The sequence below is a fragment of the Canis lupus genome, chromosome 5, assembly GCF_011100685.1.
Source record: "Canis lupus familiaris isolate Mischka breed German Shepherd chromosome 5, alternate assembly UU_Cfam_GSD_1.0, whole genome shotgun sequence".
NCBI lineage: Eukaryota > Metazoa > Chordata > Mammalia > Carnivora > Canidae > Canis > Canis lupus.
The window spans coordinates 44,586,069-44,610,546 of record NC_049226.1 but is presented as its reverse complement, the minus strand read 5'-3'; the positions used below and the strand labels follow the sequence as shown (position 1 = coordinate 44,610,546).

Genomic DNA, 24,478 nt, shown 5'->3' with positions numbered 1-24,478 from the left:
CCTTTGTCGCTTACAGTAAGTAGCTTCCCCTCTCTACAACTTCTCAACTTACCATACCAACATGCCATCTCAACATGCTAACTTGTCACATAGTGCCATGCCCCACACTGGACTGCCATCTGGAAGAGCTCTGCACATCCCTGCCTTTTGGTGCCTTTGCTAGTTCCACTATTTCCACTCCAGAGTCTCCCTCCTTCCTTTTCCCAGCTGTTAGATTCCTTGACTTCTCCCTTAGACCCCATGCAAATACCATTTGCCTTCCCAAATGTTGACTGCTTTCCTATTTAGGTATGGAAGGAAAAGGACCTTAGGGAAACCAATTTGTCCCTGGATCCATCCTTGATCCTGCTCTTTGCTTTAGTTCACTTTTTGGTTTCACTCATGGATAAAATACCTTGTGAATTAAGCACACTCTTTTCTTTTGTCCTGCAATACATAATCTGAAGCACTGTCAGATAGCAGAAGTTTTTTCTGGAAGCATTTGTGGTATAAAGGTGGCTACACGTGCTTCATTTATAAAAGCAAAAGTGTGTTCACACTATCTTTTATTTCTGCATGAACTGAGAACACAAACCTCTTCCTGCGTCTCTCTCATCCACTATCCTCTGCCTTTGCTCAAAGGATAAGTAGAGACAGCCACAGTGTTTTTCCCAAGTCCTGTGGCAGCAGAAATAGAGACGGAGACAAATTCTCTCAAGTTATAGGGTTAGAGTTTTCAAGATGTATCTAGATGGAGCTGAAATCAGCTCTGAAACCAAGATGCTCTCTGAGTCCACTACTACCTGTTTCTTTCTCATTAGCTCTCTCTTTCTGACAATGTTTCCTCTTTCTGTAGAGTTGCTCCATTTTCTTCTTGCTTCTCCTGCCCTATAGGCCTCTTTTCTTTTCTCATGTCTTCTGCTTACCTATAATTTCTGCTCTCTCACAACTTCACATGACCTGTCATGGTTGCTCCAGACCCCCAACTACCTCATAAATGTTCAGATTCAAAAATATATGCCTCCAAATATATACCCTCTGGTTCATGCTAATCTTAATTTTTCTTCAAATGTATTTTTCAAATTAATTTTTAGCACTCTGATCCACAGATTGGTTCTAATATAACAAATATCATAACAGATTTATACACTTACATTATAATGTATATGTAATATAGTTGGTACCACTAGGGTAGAATTATTTATATCTCCCCTAGAATCTATCACATTCCATAGAAGCTGGCATCCTATAGGTCCTCAAAATATTGAATGAATGGCTAAATGAAACTCCTGACATCTTTACTTCTTACTCACCCTCTTCCAATCCACCATCAAAAAAATAATCTTTCTGAAACACAAGTCAGCCATGATATTTCCTACTTAAAAATATTAATAGTATTTATCTTCCAAATTAGTATGAGGATATTTATCACTACTTTAGTTCTTACCTAACCCTACTCAATTTCTTGTACCTTATGTTTCTACAAAACCAATGTCATTCATGAAATACATTATGCTATTCCATACCCTTGCCTTTACACATGACAGAATCAGTAGAAATGCAGAAGTATGGGATGAAGTGAAGATGAATTTAACAGGTTAATAAGATTTAATGTCTAAATGATATAAATCTACTAATGTGTAAATCTCACAAAACCTATGATTACCCTGTATGTAGTAAGCATTCAGTATGTTCTTGTTAGAGTGGATTAAAACATGGCATTTGTGTTTTTATCTGGTTTCAGATCCAGTAGAAATGAGTGAGTGAAAGGAAACTAAAAGGGTGAGTTCATTGGTAAATGAACAATTTCATCCTTTTTCAAACTCAATAGCTATTATTGTGACTGACAAAGCAAGTCTTATGAGTTGGACACAAACAAGAAATAGTCAGAAGAGTGTTTATTATGTCATCATAAATATTTATAAAATGGACATGGTGCAATGTTTTGCGAGATGTGGGTTATGAAAGATTAGATTGTGAATGTTCATTTAGATCAAATTACTAAACACCTGAAACTTGTATAGCATTTTCAAATTCATCAAACACACTCACATTCATTATCCTATTTAAACTTTAATTCTCAATCTCCACTGGACCATTATCTTCATTAAGATAATGTAAGCAAACATTCTATAATTCTCCATCCTTAAGATTCCCTCTGCAGACATCAAGTTCCCCATCAGGAACAAACCTATGTGTCTTCTCTTTTACAGCAAAGCTCAAAAGCTGTGTTCACTGTCTCTACTTTTTCATCTGACATTCTTTCCTCACTTAACTCAGGTTTGGTTTTCATCCCCACAACTCCACTGAAATTTCTTTTATCAAGGTAATTAGGAACCTCCTCCTTGAACCATTTCTCTTGTGTTGGCTTCAGACATGATATATTCCACTAATTTCTCAACTACCTTATTCCAGTCTGTCTCCTCCTCTCTCAGACTCTTAAGTGTCCCCCTGGTCAGTTCTTATCTCTCATCTTGTCTTTGTCCACTCACTCCCAAGGTGCCAGACTCTGCTTTTCAAAATTATCTGCAAATTGATAATTCTTACATTTGTAGCTTCAACCCAGTTCTTTCCCTACAGCTCCAAACTTGTATATCCAAGAGTTTTCTTAACTCTCTAGATAGGCATTTTAGGCTTACAATTCCTAAAGCAGAACTCTGGAAAATCCTGCCCTAATCCTTTCTGTGAAATTGTGCTAGCTTCAACCAGATGCCTGCACCAAAAACCTGCCTGTCATCTTAATGCCTCTTTTTCTTCCAGGCTCAGCGTTTCATCAATCAGTAAGTCCTGTTGATTCTACATTCCAAATATACCTGGAATCTAACTACCTTTACCTTGACCAATCTAGGCAAAGCCACCCTTATCACCAACTTCTGGAATCCTTTTATATCTGGCTCTGCTTCCTTTCTTTCCCCTTGTGTAGTTGTGGAAGACATTTTGGAGCAACCAAAGTAGTTCTTTTAAATGTAAAACTATTCAGTGGGATTCTTTTCTTGTTCTAATTAAAACTTAAAGTCTTTTCTAGAGCCTATAAGGTCTACATGATCTAGATTTCACCTTTCTGTCCAAGTTTATTTCTACCTTTAGGGTATTTGCATTTACAGACCCTGTCTCCCGTATTCTTCTATCACATTTTCCCATGATTCACTCCCTCAATTCCCTCTGATTTTACTCAAACAGGAAATCTCTCTCACCATCCTTTATCCTTTTGTACCTTAACCCACTTTATTTTTTTTATTTACTTACCTGTCAATATATTATCTGTTTGCTTCATTCTTTATGGTCCCTCTTTTCCTCAATAGAATATAAGTTCAAGAGTGTTATATTATTATTGCCCAACAAATATTTGCTGAATGAGAGAACAAGTTGTGAATATAAGCCTTTTAACTAAAAGTTGAATGGTCTTTTCCACGATTCAAAGGCAAAGTAAAAAGTGATCATCTTTCCATATTTTTGATATCTCCAGAATATTCTGAAGAAACATTTTGAGAAACTCAATTTCAGATTCTTCTAGATAAATGGATATGTATCATATTAGAGCAATTAGGTAATTGCAGTTGGGTCGGGTAATTGCAGGGAAAGGGACATGGACAATACTCCAATGGCTCAGAGTCATCTAACATTAATGCTCCATTGTGTAGATTTAGTTACAGAGTCAAGAGTAGCAAAGGAGCACATCCTAAAAAAATAGGAACGAACAGATTTTTAAATTTTGACCTAGTGAAACTAAATGAGCAGAAGAAAAACAAATAAAACCATTTCAGATAGTCTCTATATAAGGTGACATGGGTAATGGGATCTTGGACATAGACTTAAGTGATCTTGAAGCTTCAGTCTGATTGTCCCAGGCCCTGGCAGACTAGGATTGTGTTCTCTTTTTTTATGTAGAGATTACTTTTAAAATGTTAACTTTTCCTGTCCTTGTTACCCAGGAGTTTATTGTTTCCCCCACCCTTGCCTGGAAGACATATAAAATTGGTTCAAGAATATTTATAGTAGGATAGAACAGTTGCCATTTGTTGTGAACTTACTATGTGTCCAACTTTTTAAGTCTGTTAGCTTGTGTGATCTTCACATTCCTGAGGTAGGCATTTTTAGTAGACATTTATAATTCCGTCTATCCAGAACAGTCTTCCTCTTCTGGAAAATACCTCTTCTTATCAAACACTGGATGCTTTATTTTTTAAAAAAAAAAAGATTTTATTTATTTATTTATTTATTTATTTGAGACACAGAGAGAGAGAGAGAGGCAGAGACACAGGCAGAGGGAGAAGCAGGCTCCACACAGGGAGCCCCATGTGGGATTGGATCCTGGGTCTCCAGGATCATGCCCTGGGCTGAAGGCGGTGCTAAACCGCTGAGCCCCCTGGGCTGCCCTGGATGCTTTAATAACATCTTTGCATATAGCTCCCCACCTGCTGGCCAGAGATGTTATCATGTGGCCAAGGAAGACCCAATTAAAGTTCTTACACAGGAGTTTTACAATGAATACTGAAGAAGAAAAGGGGTTTTCCTTCTAATGCTAAGGCTATATATTGCGGCCTATGGCCATGTACCGCTAGGAGGAGCTAGACTTAGAGAATTTACTTGGCATATAAAGAATAGAGTCCCACCAGGGACAGAGGTATTGGAGTCTTTCTATTTAGTCTTCCTTGAGGTTGGCACTATTTCTATTCTTTCAGTTGTTCCAATGGCTTCATTATATGAGCCAATCCTTTATGTCTCTTTTAATTGGATACTTGGGACTTGCAATTACAGGAGCCTTAAATAGTACAGTATATTATCTCCATTTTATAGGTATAAACTCCAAGGTACAGGGAAGTTAAATTACTTGTTACCTGTTAAGTGGCCAGATGAAACTTGAAATCAGGTCTGTGGGCTTCTAACTACCACCCCTGGTCTATCACTCTTTTCTACCCCCCCAAAAAAGTTAGCACTCAGCAAGCAGTTAAAAATGACACAATCTACTTAGGCTTTTTTTTTTTTTTTTTCTGTTCTTGTTGTATTCGTTTGTGTTTTAATGGCAACAAGTATCTAATGTAGTTATAGAAAAAAATTCTAGCTATCCAAGTGACCCCACACAAGCGTTTGCTTAAGTATCTTATTTGTGAAATGACCAAGTTGGACTCAATGACCTCCAAGATATTTTTTTTCTTTTTCATGGAAAGTTTTCCAAAGTCAAATTGATTCTTAGTGCCTCTGAAGATCTAATTATATGACTGTGCCTCTAAGATTTATTAAAATACAAAAACAAAAAGCCATCAAGAGGAGCTGCCTCTGTCAGATTTCATGATCAGGAGCCAAGTTGGCTTCCAGCCCTGCAGCAATAACTCGAGTGGCACTGTCAGAACATCAATATGTTATTTACAGATCAGAGTTCTATCCTGAAGGACATGTGTGCACTGTCAGGAAGGAATTTAAAAATTTCCAGAAACAACCATCTTCTGAAAGATGAAAAGAGAGTTTTTATTTTTTTTTTCCTTGAAAATTATAGTATACACTCCTAAATCTCGGAAACACATTATTTTGAAAATATGCTATAAGCACCTTTCTTTTGGCATTCAAATTAGGTGCTCAGCAACTCCTACAGAACATCTGGAGCTCTATAGATGATCACACTGAGAGATAAAATCAGTACACTGAAGCTCGTTTCGGCACCGACATGGCACAAACAGGCACAGGCATGCAAACCTGAACAGAAACACATACACACACCACACAGACTGGCATTTGTTTTCTTTGGAATGCGTTCTTAGATTGGGTGCTGGGAAATTATCCCCTGTGGAAGCCTTTTGATACTTGCCCAAGTCTAAAGGACCAGGATAATCTTAATCTGAATGCATTTTTGTTTTAACACTCAATTCTTTGTTTTTTTTTTTTAAGATTTATTTATTCATTTATGAGAGAGAGAGAGAGAGAGAGAGAGGCAGAGACACACTCAATCCCGGGACTCCAGGATCGCGCCCTGGGCCAAAGGCAGGTGCCAAACCGCTGAGCCACCCAGGGATCCCCTAACACTCAATTCTTTGAATAAGATAATCAACTCTTTATATTTCTTTTCTTTCAATTCATCTTTTTGGAATCTCCTTTCTACTGAAGCTTCAATTATTTCTAAATTCATATTTAAGTAATGTTTTATTGTTTACCAGGTGTTTTATGCAAATGACCTATGTAAGTTACCTAGCAAACCAACCTATGCCGTCAGTAGTATTATTGTTTATATTTTACCTATTTATCTTCCATCGTTATAGCAGCTCTATTATAATTTGCATTTAAAGATAAAGATACTGAGGCTTGGTGTGGTATAAATGATTTGTCCTGGGATGCACGACTAATTTAGTGGTAGAACTGATATTCCACTCAGGCTTTGGATAGTGCAAAGAGCAGCGCTTCAGTGCCAAGCATATCTGGGCTGGAATCCAAGTTCACCCACTAGTTTTGTGACCTTGAGCAGGTAACTTAATCTCTTGGATCTTTAGTTCCATTATCTTTACAACAGAGTTAAGGGTTTCAAAATTACAAGCTTCTTAGGAGTATTAAATAAGAAGCCATATAAACCCCTTGACACTCATCACTTCCAGTGTGGGTACTTATGAATGTCAAGTAGGTATTCATCAAATGGCTGTAGTTTTAATTTTTTAACTTTTTGTGTGTGTGGTGTCATTGTCTGGTTTTGTATCAGGGTAATGCTGGTGTTGTAAACTTATTTTGAAGCATTCCTTCCTCTTCAATTTTTTGCAAGAGTTTGAAAAGGATTGGTATTAAATCTTTGAATGTTTTATAGAATTCACCAGTGAATCTGTCTGGTCCTGGAATATTGTTTGTTGGGAGGTTTTGATTACTGATTTAATCTCCTTGGTAGTAATCGATCTATTCAGGTTTTCTATTTCTTCATAAATCTGTCTTAGAAGATTGTATGTTTCTTGGAATTTATCCATTTACTTTAGGTTATCTAATTTTTTCATGTATATTGTTCATAGCAGTCTCTTATGATCCTTTATATTTCTGTGGTATCAGTTGCAACTTCTCTTTTGTTCCCGATTTGATTTACTTGAGCCCTCTCTTCTTCTTGACAAGTCTATCTAAAGATTCGTAATTTTTGTTTGTTTTCAAGGAACCAGCTTTTAGCTTCAGTGATCTTTTTTATTGTTTTTAGTTTCTATTTAATTTTTTCTGCTCTGATCTTTTTTTTTTTTAATTTTCTTCCTTCTACTAACTTTGACTTTTGCTTGTTCTTTTTCTAGTTCCTCCAGATATAATGTTAGATTGTTTATTTGAGATTTTTCTTGTTTCTTGAGGTAGGTGTATATCGCTATAAATTTCACTATTAAAACTGCTTTTGCTGCACCTCATAGATTTTGCTATGTCGTATTTCTGTTTTCATTTGTCTCTAGGTATTTTTTGATTTCTCATTTAATTTATTTGATGATCATGATTGTTTAGTAGCATGTTGTTTAATCTCCACATTTTGGTAGTTTTTTCCAGTTTTCTTATAATTGATTTCTAGTTTCATACCATTTTATGGGATGATTTATTTTATGGCCTAATGTGTAATTTATCCTGGACAATCTTTTATGTGCACCTGAGAAGAATGTATATTCTGCTGCTTTGGGATGGAATGCATCTGTATATATATCTGTATATATCTATTAAATCCATTTGATGCAATGTGTTATTTAAGGCCAAGTTTCCCTTATTGATTTTCTATCTGGATGATCTATCCATTGAAGTAAGTGAGGTAATCAAGTCTCCTGTTGTATTGCTGTCAATTTCTCTCTTTAGGTCTGTTAGTATTTGCTTTATATATTTTGATACTTCTATGTTAGGTGCATATATATTTATAAATGTTACATCTTTTTACTGACTTGATCCTTTTATCATTGTGTAATGCCCACCTTTGTCTTTTATTACAGGCCTTGTTTTAAGGTCTATTTTGTCTGATATGAGTGTAGCTACACCAGCTTTCTTTTGGTTCCCATTTGCATGGGATATTTTTTCAATCCATTCACTTTCAGCCATTGTTCCCTTACTTCTGAAGTGAGTCTCTTGTAGGCAGCATATAGATGAGTCTTGTTGATGTTGTTTTTAAATCCTTTCAGCCATTATATGTCTTTTGATTGGAGATTCATCCATTTACATTTAAAGTAATTGTTCATAGTATGTATATATTGCCATTTTCTTATTGTTTTCTGGCTGTTTTGTGGTTATTCTGTTTCTTCTTCTTTCTCCCTCTTTCCTTCTGATTTAATGATTTCCTTTAGTGTTACGTTTAGATTTCTTTCTCATTTTCTTCTGTGTATTTGCTATAAGCTTCTGCTCTGTGATTACTGTGCTGCTCATATATATTATCCTATGTATATAGCAGGCTATTTTAAGTTGGTAATAACTTTAGTTGGAACCTATTCCCAAATTCTGTAAGTTTTTATCTCCCTGCTATGTTTTATGCTTTGATGGCTCATTCTACATTTTTTATTTTATGTATTCCTGAAATAATTATTATATTTTAATTAAGCTTACTACCTTTGTCTTTTCATCTTTGTTAGCTTTGTAAGGGATTAATCCACTACCTTTACTGTATATTATCTTTTCCAGTGAGCTTTTAACTTTCATATGTTTTGTTTCTTTTAATTACTGCCATTTCTTTTCAGCTTAAAGAATCCCCTTTACTATTTGTTATAAGACTGGTTTAGTAGTGATGAACTCCTTTAGCTTTTGCTTACCTGGAGAATTCTTTCTTTCTTATCAATCAATCTGATTGATAACATGGCCAGGTACAGCATTCTTCACTGGAAGTTTTTGCCTGTCAATGTGACTTTGAATATGTTATGCCACTTTCTTCTGGCCCGCAAAGTTTCTGCTTTAAAATTTGATGGCCTTATAGCATTTCCATTGTACACAACATACTGCTTTTCTCTTGCTGCTTTAAAATTTTCTCTTTATCTTTAACTTTTGACATTTTAATTATGTTTCTTGGTGTGGACCTCTTTGGATTCATCTATTTTAGAACTTTCTGGGCTTCTTGGACCTGGATGTCAATTTTCTTTACCAGGTTGAGGAATTTGTTAGCCATTATTTCTTCAAATAAATTTCTCTCTCTCTTCTCCTGGGACTCCTATAATGAAGATGTTATTTCATTTGATTTTGTCTTATATGTCCCTTAAGGTATATTCACTTTAAAAATTTTTTTCTTTTTGTTACTTTATCTAGGTGAGTTCCATTGCTTTGTATTCCAGCTTACTGATTCATTCTTTTGCTTCATCCATTCCATTGTTGAAGCCCTTTGGTGGATTTTTCGGTTTACTTATTATATTCTTTAGCTCTATGATTTCTGTTTGGTACTTTCTTATATTCTCTGTCTCTTTGTTGAAGTTCTTACTGTATTTATCCATTCTTCTCCTAAGTTTGGTAAGCATCTCTATGACCATTAGTTTGAACTCTTTATCAAATAGACCACCTGTTTCATTAAGGTTTTTTCCTAAGGTTTTATCTTGTTCTTTTGTTTAGAACATATTCCTCTTCTCATTTTTCCTGATTCTCTATGTTTGTTTTTATGTAATAGGTGAAACTACTATCTCTTTCAGTCTTGAAGGAATGGCCCTGTGTAGGAAATGACTCATGGAGCCCAAAAGTGCAATTTCCCCTGGCCACCAGGTTTAGGCTTTTAAGGGGAGTCCCACGTGTGGGCTGCATGTGCCTGTCAGCTGTGGCAGGGCTGCTGCTACAGCACAGGATAGGGAGGCAAGTGGAATGTTCAACTAGCTGGCTATGGCATGGCTGTGATGCATGGCTCTAGGGGCTCTAGTTTTAACCCAAAAGCTTTTGACTGTTGAAGAAAAAGGGAGGAGGGCTCTATTCAGTGTTTATGTATGAGGGTCTTTAGAAGTTCCAAACTTTTGTAGTATAAAGTGGTCAGTGCTGAGGTGCTTTGAGCCTCCAGGAATTTTCTGCCCTCTCAGTTTCTCCCTAACTGAAAACTAGTATACAGGATAAGCTAAGCTTTCACAAGTTTCTTTGGTGGTTCTTTGGTGGTTCTTTGGTTCCTCAGAAGGTTCATGAGCTTGCCTACTTTGCTCTGCCAGTCTCATAACACTTTAACCTCCTCCCTACTCCCTACACACATAGAATCTAGCAGTCTGTGGCTTCCAGGAAAGGGAGAAAATCTGTTTCTTAGTCTGCTGATGCATTATCTGGAACTAGTATCTAAAGGAGCTGGTAAATTTTGTTAAAGTATGCATCAGATCTTGTGTAAACCAGCTAGTTTCTCTCTGTTCCATGACAACAGACTCAGCGTGTTGCCCAGTCTATGCTGATTCCTATTTACAGTGTATGGATGAGGTAGTGTCAGACCTTAGGTAAACTGAAACATGAGTTAAAGATTATCAGTCATTAGGATAATAGATTGATGGATTATCTATGGTGTTCCTCTCTGTAAAAAACAGAAAGACCAAATTCAATGTGATTGGAAGCCATCAGCCATACTATGGCCATAGATAGCTTGCTGAACTTTTCTTAGTTTTAGTTTTCAGTATCCTAAGTTGAGATAGGGTTGTCCATAAGGATTAAATGATGGTAAATTCAAAGTGCTTACTTCACTCAGTGTTTGAGATATAGTAAGTATTCAATGAATGTAAACTATTTCTATTGTCATTGTTATTTTTCTTATTGAGTCTCAGAAGCAAAATACAACTTCCCATCCATATAACCACTATGAAAACTTTTTGTAAAACACAGTTTCATATATAAACATTATCTCAAGAACTATGGTTTCTTACTAGAATAGTACAATCTTAGACTGCAAAGAGCTATGTTCAAACTTCTCACTGCTTTCTACTAGCTGTAGGATTGGGCAATTTGTATTCTCCTAGAGATTCATCTGCAGCATGGAATTAACAAGGCCTTCCTCAAAAATGTTGTGAGTGGTAGATAATCCTGCATGAGTAGCAATATCTGGCATAGTGTCTAATACAATGATGATTGTTGAGACTGGATCTGGACTTGGATTTCTTTATCTATAAAATAGAGATAAGGATACTTTTCCCAGAAGATTGTGATAGGATTTAAATGCAATATGTGAAATATGTGAAAGCACTTTGGAAATCCCAAAATAGTCAGCAGCCTGAGCTGACTCTTCTCGCCACCCCTGGAGGACCATCACAGGAGAAAGTTACCCCACCTGACTTCACCCATCCCTCAAAAGTCACGGAAGCAGAAACTCTTCCCTCCTTCCCCTTCCATCAGAGCTGGGTGACCAGCTCTTCCTTCCCCAGAGGATCAGATCATTCTTAGAAACCCCATGCAGTGTGTGTTGCTGCTCAACCCAAATTAACACTGTTGGCTTGGCCTGTGTGCTCGGCTCAGGTTAATAAATAGAAATTAAGTCATTAATTTCCTTTTTGCTGCAAAAACAAAACCAAAAAAAGGAAATTCCAAAATATTATATAAAAGTAATTATTAGTACTATTTTTAATTTCTTATCACTATTATTTTACTAATACTACTCTTACTATTATTAGTAGTAATAATAATAAGTAAAGTAATGCTTTTTTTTTTACTACTGTTAATCATTATTACTGCTTTTATTATTTCTAAGTCAGAAAGTATAGATTCTGATTTTTTATATCTAAGAAATACTTATGAAAAAAGATGGCTTGGAAATAACTTTTCAAATTCTTCAGCCCATAAGATTTTTTTTTAAGATTTTTTAAAAAGATTTTATTTATTTATTCATGAGAGGCACAGAGAGAGAGAGAGAGAGGCAGAGACACAGGCAGAGGGAGAAGCAGGCTCCATTCCATGCAGGGAGCCCAACGTGGGACTTGCTCCCGGGTCTCCAGGATCAGGCCCTGGGCTGAAGGTGATACTAAAGCGCTCACCCACCCGGGTTGCCCCCAGCCCATAAGATTTTATTCAGAGACACATTTATTATAAAGTACTTTAACCACTTACATTTCACATTTTAGCATGTAACGTTGTTCCTGAGCAAAATAATTTTTACTTTCTTTTTTGTATTATTTCTTATTTTAATTCCAGTATAGTTAACATATAGTGTTATATTAGTTTCAAATGTACAATATAGTGTTTCAACAACTATATACATTACTCAATATTCAACATAGTGTACTGTTTAATCCCCATCATCTATGTCACCCATCCCCCCCACTCCCCTCCACTCTGGTAATCAGTTTGTTCTCTATAGTTAAAAGTCTATTTCTTGGCATATCTCTTTCTTTTTTTTCCCCCCTTTGCTTATTTGTTTTCTTAAATTCCACATATGAGTGAAATCATACAGTATTTGTCTTCTTCTGAGTTACTTTGCTTAGCATTATACTCTCTTGCTCTCTCTATGTTGTTGCAAATGGCAAGATTACATTCTTTTCTATGGCTGAATAATATTCCATTATGGAATATATATATTTTTTTCATATATATATATATGAATATATATCCATTCATCTGTTCATGGACACTTGGGCTGCTTTCATAATTCAGCAATTGTAAATATGCTGCAATTAACATAAGGGTGCATGTATATTTTTTAATTAATGTTTTGAGCAAAATAACGTTTTAAATGTCATTTAAAACTAGTGAGGTCAAAAATTAGTGAAGTAAAATAAGGGCTGAGTACTTAAAGGTTACCAAGTTGCCCATTACACTTCAGATTCTCAGTGCCAGCCTACGGAAAGTCTCTACTCAGCACTGGTGCGTGACTTACTACTAAATGAAACAGATTGCTCAGGCAAAGTTGTTTGGTGTCTTCCATGCTGTTAGCTGTTGATAGATGGCCTATGTGTCTTTGTGCTCTCAGATAACAATTATTCCCTGTTGCTTTTCCACTTCATGAGCTTTAGGCACAAGTCTTGAGATGTGTTTGTCTGTTAGTATGTAAGTCTCTGCCACTGTTTTCCTTCCATTTATTTCCTGATATTGCCTAGACTTCTCATCTGAAAACCAGGATTTACTCCATTAGCCACACATGCTTTAAGAGAAACCCAAAAGAGTACCATTTTATAGACATAATCCTAGAGTAATATATGCCATATGTATAATCTTTTTTCCCCATCTGGAGGAATTTCTACTAACAGTAGTTCAGCTCTTATGAAAAGACCAGCGATATCTGTTATAGGCAGTAGAACACACTGCACATTAAATGAGTCAGAGAACTTAGGTTTGGGCTTTGATTCTGGGATCTTTAGATGAGTGACCTCGAGGAAGCTGTGTCTCCCAGGCTTAGTTTCTTTAAGTTATATTTGAATCCGTGCACTGCCATTATATCCTATTGACTGTGTTCCTGGGTTTCACTAAGATAAAAAACTTTGTGCATCCATAGACACCAGTAAAAAGCGAAAAGACAAACATTAGAATGAGAGAAAATATTTGTAAGGGAATTTTTTTCAGAATATATAAAGAACTCTTACAATTCAGCAATAAAAACCAAATAATCTAATTTAAAAATGAGCAAAGAATTTGAATAGACATTTCTCCAGAGGAAACATACAAATGGCCAATAACCACATGAAAATATGCTCAACATCATTAGCCATTTGGACAATGTGAATCAAAATCACAATGAAATACCACTTCATACCCACTAAGATGACTATAATGTAAAAGGCAGATAGTAACAAAAGCTGGATAAGATGTAGAGAAATTGGAACCCTCATACATTGCTGAAGATGTTATAAAATGGTGCAGCCACTTTGAGACAGTTTGACAAACTGTAATGTCAAAATGTAAAAGTTGGGACTACCATATAACCCAGAAATTTCACTCCTACGCATATATCCAGGAAAAATGAAAACATATACGCACAAAAACTTGCATAGAAACATTGTTCATATACAATAGCCAAAAAGTAGAAGCAACTCAAATGGTAATCAACATAAGCAAAATGTGATAGATCCATAAAATGGAATGTTACTTGGCAATAGAAAGGAATGAAATATTGATCCATACTGCAACATGGATGAACCTTGAAAACTTGACATCAGGTGAAAGAAACCACAAATCATATGGTTCTATTTCTATGAAATGTTCAGAATGGGCAAATCTGTAGAAACAGCAGGTAGATCAGTGGTTTCCATTGGCTAAAGGAGGGGTAAATGAAGATGGGGTTTCTTTTGGGAATGATGAAAATGTTTAAAAATTGAGTAGCAGTGATGGTTGCACATGTGCGAGTATAGTAAAAAGTATTGAATTGCATACCTTACAAAGTTGAATTTTATAGGATATGAATTATAGCTCAATAAAGCTGTTATTAAAAAAGAAGAAACTTAAACTTTTTGATAATCCTATGGCATTGAAAAATAACATGATGTGCCTCCTTTTCCGTTTCCGAGAGTAAAAGCGTAGTTTCTTGCTCGGGTCTTATGGTGGTAAGTTAGCCACATGCCTTTTTAAAAAAACTCCCCTTATCGAGTCTTCCCAGATAGCCTTTGTTAATTTTATATTTCCTTCATAATCTGAAAACAGTCCTTTATTAGCTTTCCTGAAAGCCATCATGTTGCCTGCTTGGATTAAATGAACCACATTCACTAATGCCCCCCTCTTCTCTGTTTAGTGCTTCTAACAATTATATTGCTTTCTAAACCACAAGGGAAAAAATAAAGCCTTTTCCTATGGGGAGCGTTACTTACACATTCGCCCTAACTCAAAATATTATTCTTATGAAAGGTACTTTTATTGAATTATAAACTAGGCCAGCTATCTTCTTTCTTGTTAGCTGTAAGCATATGGACTGGCGTTTGTTTTTATTAATTAATTGATTAATTAATTTTCAATGAATATTTATTGGATACCTACTTTAGGCTCAGCATTAAATTAGGCACTGACAGTACAATAGCAGAAAAAATACAGGAATCTTTTTTCTCTTGGAGTCATATGCTAGTGGGAGGATATAGTTCATATACACAATAAATTACGCATGTTAAAAGGTGTTAAATGCTGTGCACAAACATAACAAAGCAAGAAAAAAGAGTGCTGGGGTACAGTAGGGGTGATGGAGGCAGGCCTCAACAACAATGACATTTGAGCGATCACTTAAGGGTGGAAAAAAGCCCTGGAGCAAAGTGGTGAAGAACATTTGAAGCTGAGAGAATACCCACTGAAATATTCCAGAAGCACAAGCATGACCAGCATGTTCTAGAAACAGGAAAGGGCCGCTGCAACTTAAATAGAGTGAGGAGGGGGTGCCTAATGAGCAGGTCAGGGAGATGATGGAGATTATATTTAGGGCCTCACAGACTTTGGCTTTTGCTGTGAATGTAAGGAGACCAACTAAATGTTCAGCCAATGAATGATGTGACCTGAGTCAGGTTTTTAAAGAATTACCCTGGCAGCTCTTTTGAAAAGACTATAGCAGGGCAAGGACTCCAGAGGAAGTCTAATTAAAAAACTGGTTTTCACATCTAAGTTTTCATTGTCTGTGTATCTACATTTTTTTTTATGCCTGTTGCTCTCATTACATAAAATGAGTTGGCTTCTCTGAGACATTGTGAGGTTTTGGACCTTGAAATGTGAAGGTAAATCTGAAATAGAGAAACCAGGTATCCCTTCTAGGAGCGCAGATCCTATTAAAATACACGATTATCAGGATCCAGAAAGGTGACAAATAAAACTAAGTCCTAAAACAGGAGACCAAGGGGAAGCCATTTGGATGTGTCTTCTCATTTGTCACAAATGGGTGTTTGTCAGCGAGAGCCATGCAATGGCCACATTCTACTCAGAGATCCAGAATGCTGAGGCCCTTACCCTGTCTGCTGAATGTCTTCAGGGTGTAATTTGTCCACTGGGAGATGCCTTTAGTTCTTCAGGGATCTGAGGATCTTTGAACATGTTACTGCTGTGCTGTGTTAATGATGATCCCAGTGGCCTTCAGGGGCTATTGTCTCTACTTAGAGGCCAGTCTTTCTCAGCGAGAGTTGGAAGTTGAAACACACACCAGAATGCTTAGAACAGTCAGGGGTATGATCCTAAACCTGGGCAAAGTTGAATTCATTATTCCAGTCACACTGTTATTTCTTTGTGTAACATAGACATTTTCTGTACTCTGTAATCTCCTGTGATGAAAAGGACTTATAATCTCTCCAGGGTTTTCTCCTTTGTTGTGGTCTAACATAAGTCATTCAGGAAATCTAACCCCGTGTGTTAGGTGTTCTTTCATCGTGCTCCGAATGGACTAAACAATGCAGAACGAGTCAGACAAGAGGTTTGATAGCTCCAAACACAATGCAAAGAGTAGAAGGAGAGAGAATTTTACTTGATCAATCTGATCACTATTTCAGTTAAAAGAAAACCCGAAAACATGTTGTCATATCACCAGGCATGGAGGAGAAAATGCAAAATGAAAGAGAAGACAGAGGATACTTTTAAAAGGGAGATTTTTCAACCATTTTGGAAACTCAAATTCTTTCCTTTTCTGAGGTAAATTGCAAGAAATGCTACATACACCATGGGAGCTATCATTCAGATGTGACTGCAAATCGATTTTCTCATTTGATATCTAAAGGAAACTACTGATGATGTTCCAGTTGAATGCTTACATGTTGATTGCTAAGTCATTTGTATTCGTACTGAAAATGATATCTACTCTGCAGTGGGAAGTGGCATGCCTTCGGAAAGAAAAATAAAAGGACAAAGAGCTAAGCAATAACTATGTGGCAGTGAGAACACAGGGAAATTAATGAAAATAAACTAAGGTCCCAAATAGTGGGATACTAATAGAGCACCAGCTCTTCAGGATGTTGCATGTTAGTGATTTGCTGCTTCCCCGGCGACATTCGTGGATATGGTAGGTGCTGTTAATGCTATGAAAAACAAACTTGACCTGACAGTTCAGGGGTAGGGCTGGGACATGGTTTCATATTTTAAATCACTAAATCATAAGAAATTAAAAATATGTAAAAAGACTAGGGGACTATGTTATGCTTTGTAAAATTGTATGATTTTTAGGAAAAATACTTGAATATATTTATATTTTAAAAGTTCTTTAGGTTTTTTTTTTTTTAATTATAGAAGTAGATTATGAATTAAGTGAAGTTTTTCTTTAAGAATAAGTTGATTCCTCAGGCCGGAGTAAAATTTGTGAATTATATTTATTTTTCTTGACTTGAAGTTTTCCTCAACTTGCATAAGACTATTTTTAAAAAGCTTTTCTGTATTAGACTCTTACAAAAAAGAAATATAATCTAATGAGCAGTTATTATAAATTATAAAGATTTTTAACCATTCTTGAATGTATATTTTTATGTGCTTAGTGAATAGTTGAGTATTTTTTAATCTTGTTTTTAGAGCTATGTGAGAGATGTAAATACTTTGCATTGTTTAAATATTTCTATTGTCTGTGAACTGTGTCTTCATTTTGAGTTAAGATGGTGATGAACATGGAATTATGGGTAGGTGGGAGACTATGGGTGACACAAAATGGAACCAAACAATGATTTGTGTGGTTTTACACCAGTTTACCCTTATGTCACCTATAGTCACAGATTTACATATGCATCAAAACAGGACTATGAGCATACATTTAAACAGGTATTGCTTGTTTGAGGATTACTTCACTTTCTAATTGCTCTGAATGCCAGTGCTTTGAAAGGGCAGAAATTATGGCTGGCATAATTTTTTTTTGCACAGTTCATAACACAGGCTTCTGACAGTTCATTCAACAAATACTTTGGATATTGATGAGTGTATCAGAGAAGCAAAGTACTCCTACTCTTAATTTTGAGCATAATTAGTTCTCAAGAACCCATCCACAGTTTTTCCTGATTACATGAAAATATGGGAGACATGAAAAGAAAAGGAACTTAGAATTTTTACTCTTTCCATCAAAAATGGAATTCAAGAGAGAACTAGGTCAAAAAAAGAACCCCTTTATCACATTTTGATATAACTTTAATAGAAGGCAGTCTTGGGGTTGAACTTCAGTGGTTTCTGAAGGAATAAAAGGAAATGGTTTCTTAAAACTGGAAAACACTTGGTTAGACAGTTAAGCAGGTTTCCTGATGGCTTTGGAGCTGTGATGTACAGCTAATGTCATTGCGCATTTCTAAAAAGAGGATATGTTTTAAAAGGGAAAAACTAATTTACACCTATGTAACCATAAAACTTTTGGGGGAGTGAAATACCTATTATCTTCATGGACCTCTGGAAAACAGTTTGGGTGATGTGAGGTTTCCATGAAGCAAACACTGCCTACATAACCAGATTACTGTGGGTGAAAATCCCAACTTCATTGTTTAACAACTGTCTGACCTTGTCAGGTCTGAGTACTAATTTTTTTGTTTGTAAATGAAGTTACAATGCTTCCGTTGAGAGGTCGTGAAATTTAAGTGATATGATGTGAATCACCCAACAACGTTTGGCACATATGAATCACCCAATAAGACTAAGTTCATTTTAAACACAAAATATGAAAAGTAATATAGATGTTACGTGTCTACTGGTGATATTTAAATGAGATGTAAAAGTACTTAGCACAATGCCTGGTCCAAAGAATTAACTCAACAAAATTAGCCTCTTTAACTCCTCATCTCATCACCTTACAGTTATTTGTAAGTTGGTAGCATTTCATTGAAAATCTAGATTCTTTTAGTAATGATATGCTGTTGAAATCAACTTTTTGAAAAATTTCACTTATCTATTGAAATTGAACATATATTTATTCAGCACTTAGTATATGGTAGGTACTGTGCTAGGCTTCTGGGATCCAAAATTGTGTAACCATAAGAGTAAACACACAAGTAGGTCAAGGATTATAAATCAATGTGTGAAAACAATAATATATGTATACACAGCCTGCTTTGGATACATCTATATCAAATCAGAGAATAAAGGAGGAGACCTCTAACTACAATTCTGATGGATTAGTAGGCCACAACAAGACAGAGAATAAGAAAAAAGACCTTCTAGGCATAACATAGCTTAGCATGACTCATTTTGGGAAAAACTGTAGGTGTTTCAAATCTCAAGAAGGGAAATGATTGCTTGAGACAGATATTGAAGACAAACGGAACTGGATAAGCCCTCAAGTAGCTATAAGTTTATCCTGAAAGCTGTGAGAAACCATTAAGGATCTTGAGGCAGGAGCAGCCCAGGTGGCTTAGTGGTTTAGCGCCGCCTTCAGCAGGGTGTGACCCTGGAGACCTAGGAATGAGTCCCACATCAGGCTCCCTGCAAAGAGCCTGCTTCTCCCTCTGCCTGTGTCTCTGCCTCTCTCTCTGTGTCTCTCATGAATAAATAAATAAAATCTTAAAAAAAGAAAAAGAATCTTGAGACAAGAAAGATATAAGCCATTGTGTAGGGCCAGCCTGGTGGCAGAGACTGGGGACTTCCACAAAGGTTGTATTCTGTTTTTAGAGGAGAAAATTCAGGCAAGGGCTACTAAACCTAGAAGAGTCTATTTGTGTTTATCTATAATCTTTGAGCTGACCCAATGGCTCAGTCAACTCTTAGATGAGAATTTGTAATGATTAAAATGGAACTTCACAATTAGACTGTTGAATTTTAAGTGGTAAAATATTTTCAAGGTTCAACAGCTAAAAGCTTGGAAACTCGTCTAGAATATCCTTGTAAGCCCTCTATGTGATAAAGATTTCTCTCTTTTTATATAACTCCTTAAGAGTTAAGTGCAAATTTGTCTTTTTTCCAATTGACCTCATTTGACTTACATACTTTTTTAAGTTACTTTATCTACATGTATTTTTCTTATTGAACTATATAGTTCAACTGCTAAGAATAAACTCAAGTGAGAAAATAAAATTGCACTCTACATTTTCAATTACACTGATGTCAATTAATTATATGTAAACAATCACTTAAATGCACCAGTGAAACTAAACTTTTAAGGAACTCTGGGGGAAATCTTTTTAGCCATGAGAAGAATTATAGTAAAATTACTTCACAATTTATTTGTTTTATATATATGTATGCCACATGATTCCCTAGAGCAGGGCATACCTACATTTATCATGTTTAGTAGTTAGGATTATGAGCTTAATCTAAAACCATGCTGGCTTCCATGGGAATCATATTAGAAACTAAATTATAGACTTGTAAACCTTTCCAGAAATCAGCAAATACTTGTTTTTTTAAATAATAGTTAAAAATTCTATAGACCCTGATAGAGTGCATTTGTCACTGTTAAACATAGAAGCTAAATTAAACTAAAATTAGTTCAAGAGCTAATTTTAACAATCATTAAGTTCCAATCCTGTGTGTGATTCTGTTGCAAAGGATACATTTTTTAGCTCAAAGAAGGCCTTTGCATTAAATACCAAAGCCAACAGTGCTCACTTCAGCAACATGTATACTAAAATTACCAAAGCCAACATGAGAAAAAAATATGCCTGAGATCAGGTCCCTGTGATGAAGGTAAAAACAAGTAAAATTTGAATATCACAAAAATTCAAAAAATCTTTTACTGATTATTACTGAGGTACAGACAGCAAAACAAAGAACTCAGTTCAATCAATGACTCTTTTATTTAGCTGGAATATAAACTCTCAAACTTTCAAAAGTACATTTCTGTTTTTTCTGTGCTGTATCATTATCCTTCTCTTGAGACTTTAGCCATAGAACAAGCAGTATGAGTGAATGCCTATGAGCCTACTTTGATGAAGAAAATTGTATGTAATATTTGAAGAATTATATTACTTCTTCCTTCCTATGCTATTTAAAGGAACTGCATACAGTCTGCTCAAGCATAGCACACACTTCTAAGTCAGAGTAATCTATCAATCATCACATATTTGCTGTGCTCAGCATGAAGCTAGGTGTCAGAGGTATGCAAGAAAAGTGTGAATGCACTTGCCCCAGATTTAGAGCAGAAGAATAAAACCTTTCTCATGAAATTATTCCTTGAAAATTCAGGCAAAGTGTGTTTGTTCATTTGTCTGTTTGTTTGTTTGTTTGATTGATTGTTTTCAGGAAAGAAGACCAAAGAGGGACGCATATTCTTATTCAATATTAGAAGCTACGTTTAGTACCTAGTAATACAAGCTTGTTAAACACAGATAATACAGGCTATCAGATCAGTAGAAGACCTAAAATTACCCTGAGAGTTGATGCAGGAAGGGATGTTATCTTGCTCCCAAGATTTTCCTCTCTGTAACAAGGCAGCTTCTTCTTTCATTGCATAGTCAAATGAAACAAAGGCAAGGTTTTCCAAACCGAAGACAGAAGAAAAAGTTGAAGATTAGAGGTCACTGACAAACAGCTAATCTGGTGGATAATGACTTGACAGGGCCCCACACACAGAACCACAGGTGTGATCCTGCAGTGGGGTATAGGCACTGTTTAAAAGCTACAAGAACCTCCATTCTTGGAATATTACCTCCATTCAGTTGCAGCTCCCCATAGTAAGCTCTATTGTGCCAATCACAGTAAGTTAGTCTGATGGCTAAGACTTCCTTCTTACAGCACAGTAATTTAATTTTCTTCTGTTAATTACAAGACCGAAGAAAATAAATAACTATACTCCTCAAATTATCCAAATGATTATACCACAGATGAAATTAAACATTTTAAAGGATAATCAAGTCATAGAATTAATATTTCTATCAAGATTATTTATATCAACTAATTAAAAGCTAGCTTTTGAGTTACCAGGCCTACTGAATCAGCTTTTAGTAAAACAATGCTATTGTATTTCACATAAAATATTTCTATTTCTAGCAAAATTTTTCTTGAATTTATGTATTATCCAAACTTGTGTATGGATGGTGTGCAAAGAAACATTGTATTCATAGCTAACCTCACAATTAATCTTTCTTTTTTTGTGACAAAATAAAACTACATTCATTCTTTTTTTTTTTTTTGAGTATAGTTGACACCTGAATAGACATTTTTCCAAAGAAGACATACAGACGGGGATCCCTGGGTGGCGCAGCGGTTTAGCGCCTGCCTTTGGTCCAGGGCGCGATCCTGGAGACCCGGGATCGAATCCCACGTCGGGCTCCCGGTGCATGGAGCCTGCTTCTCCCTCTGCCTGTGTCTCTGCCTCTCTCTCTCTCTCTCTCTCTCTGTGTGACTATCATAAATAAATTTTTAAAAAATTAAAAAAAAAAAAAAGAAGACATACAGACGGCTAACAGACACTTGTAAAGATACTCAACATCACTCAGCATCAAGGAAATGCAAATCAAAACCACAATGAGAGGGATGCCTGGGTGGCTCAGTCATTTAAGCATCCAACTCTTGATTTCGGCTTAGGTAATGATCTCAAGATCCTGAGGTGGAACCCAGTGTCAGGCTCCATGCTCAGGCAGTCTGCTGCAGAGTCTCCCTTGCCCTCTGTTCCCCCCCATCCCATGCTTCTCTCTCTCTAAAATAATCAAATAAATCTTTTTTTTTAAAGAACCACAATAAGGTATCACTGTACACCTGTTAGAATGTCTAAAATCAAAAAAACAAAAAACTACAAGTGTTGGTGGGAATATGGAGAAAAAGGAACCCTCATTCACTATTGGTGGGAAAATAAATTTGTGCATCCACTGTGGAAAACAATATAGAGATTCCTCAAAAAAAATTAAAAGTAGAAATACTATATGATCCAATAATTCCACTGTTGGGTATTTGCCCGAAGAAAACAAAAATACTAATATGAAAAGATACATACACCCCTATGTTTATTGCAGCATTATTTACAATAACAAGATATAAAAGCAACTTAAGTGTCTTTCAGTGGATGAATAGATAAAGAAGATGTGGCACATATATACAATAGAATATTATCTAGACATAAAAACAATGAGATTGTGTGATTTGAGACTACATGGATGGATCTAGAAGGTAAGTGAAAGGAGTCAGACTGAGAAAGGCAAAAACTGTATTCATTTTTAACTGAATATTCATTGATTGTATTTGATGGCCCTGGTGATACAATACTTACTAAATATTAGTCCTTGCTATGTTCCTGCCTACGAGGAGCTTGTCCTCCAGTGACAGAGACAAACATGTCAATTGGAAGACAATTTGAGAAATGCCATAAAGGAGCCATGCAAGAAGCTCCTTAAGTCCCCAAGAAGAGCTAGCCTAGCTTCTCAGAAAGTTGATATTTAACCTTGGTCTATCAGGACAATAAGGAGGCATTCCAGATAAAGATGAAAGCAAATGCAAAGGAATGGAAGCAGAAGTGGCTGTGCCTGGTCCAGGGAAAGATAAATTCTATACTATGGTTTTATATATTTTATTTTCGGAACCTACTCCTCCTATGTCATTCCCTGCCCCAAACTGGAATGTGAATTCCATGAGGGCAAGATATTTTGTCTGTTTCATTAATGGATATATTCTAAATACTTAGAAGACTGTCTGGCACATAATAAACCCACTAAGTACTTGTTAAAATAAGGCATTGTGTGTGTGTGTGTATTTGTGTGTGTGCATGCATGCACATGCATACTCGCCTGTATGCATGTGTTGTGTGACTTGGCACTTAGGTATCTCCACAAATGCAAGTGATTTTGGAGAAATGACATTAGGAAATCGTTGGTCTCTGGTCCTCTTACCCCCTTGAGAATACCTGACCTAAAGCAAAATTTTATTTTAAAACTAAGAGTCACTGTGTAGCTTTTATTCTTACATTAGCAAAGTTTCAAAGCCTTCAGAAATTTTTTGCCATCAGAACTGGCATAAGTATCATAAGCCGCAGGTGGAAATAAGTTAAAATGGCTTGCGTCCATTGCATGTTGAAACCAGATAATAAATATTTAAGCTGTGACATTTTAGGAAATCCCATTCAAAGATATTTAATATAGACCCTCAGTGTTGATTTCAAGTAAGCAACAAGAATACCCATTTTTAAAGGTAAAGTGCCTTAATGGCTCAGTAAACAAAGATTTGGAAGATTTGGTAGATAATATGTTCTATGAAATACAAAAATTTCAGTCACACAGTGAAAAATCACTTTCTAAGATATAAAGGACAAGTCCTGGAATTGGAATTATAGTTCACACTTAAAAATACTATAAAGTGTCATCACAGAGTCTACCATTGCTTTTTTAAGAAGACAGTAAAAGGAAGAGATTATATATGCACCTTTTATTCGCTTATATATTTCTTGAAAAAGCTCATGATTAATGATGTTCTGAAGTTACATGTAAAATTTTCCCCTTCTCTCCAAAAAACTCAAAATAGATGAAAATGTATCTTTTAAAAATATTAACTATATACTCTATTCCAGTTTAAGGTATTTTATACATACTTATTCTTCATAATAATCTAATAAATAAGTACTATGCTCCCTATATTATGGATTATAAACTGAGGCTTAGATGGTATCGTTTTAACCATTTTTAAGGAATGAATATTTGAACAGATTCAGAACACAAACTTGGGTCTGTATGATTCTAAAAGTCTTGCTCTTTGTACCACATGATAAAGCTGATTGTGTAACTACTGATTTCTTGACCGCTGATGACAAGGTTTTAAATGTTTGTTATTATTTACAAAGTTTTAAAATATTTAAATTTTATTTAATGACTATATTTAAATTTGGGGGGCCTTA

General features: G+C 35.7%; 1 protein-coding gene across 5 annotated transcripts in view; it reads left to right on the top strand.

The window, feature by feature from the left end:
• The window catches only part of PDE4B (phosphodiesterase 4B), a 542,476-nt gene that overhangs the window by 337,082 nt on the left and 180,916 nt on the right, over positions 1-24,478 (top strand). Inside the window, exon 1 of one of the 5 annotated variants that reach the window (XM_038537225.1) lies at positions 16,701-16,765. The exons of the other annotated variants lie outside the window; for them this stretch is intronic. Within the exon in view, the coding sequence (XP_038393153.1) occupies positions 16,716-16,765 (50 nt within the window). The 5' untranslated portion in view covers positions 16,701-16,715. Of the gene's footprint in view, positions 1-16,700; positions 16,766-24,478 lie in introns of those variants that run through there. 5 annotated transcript variants of the gene reach the window in all.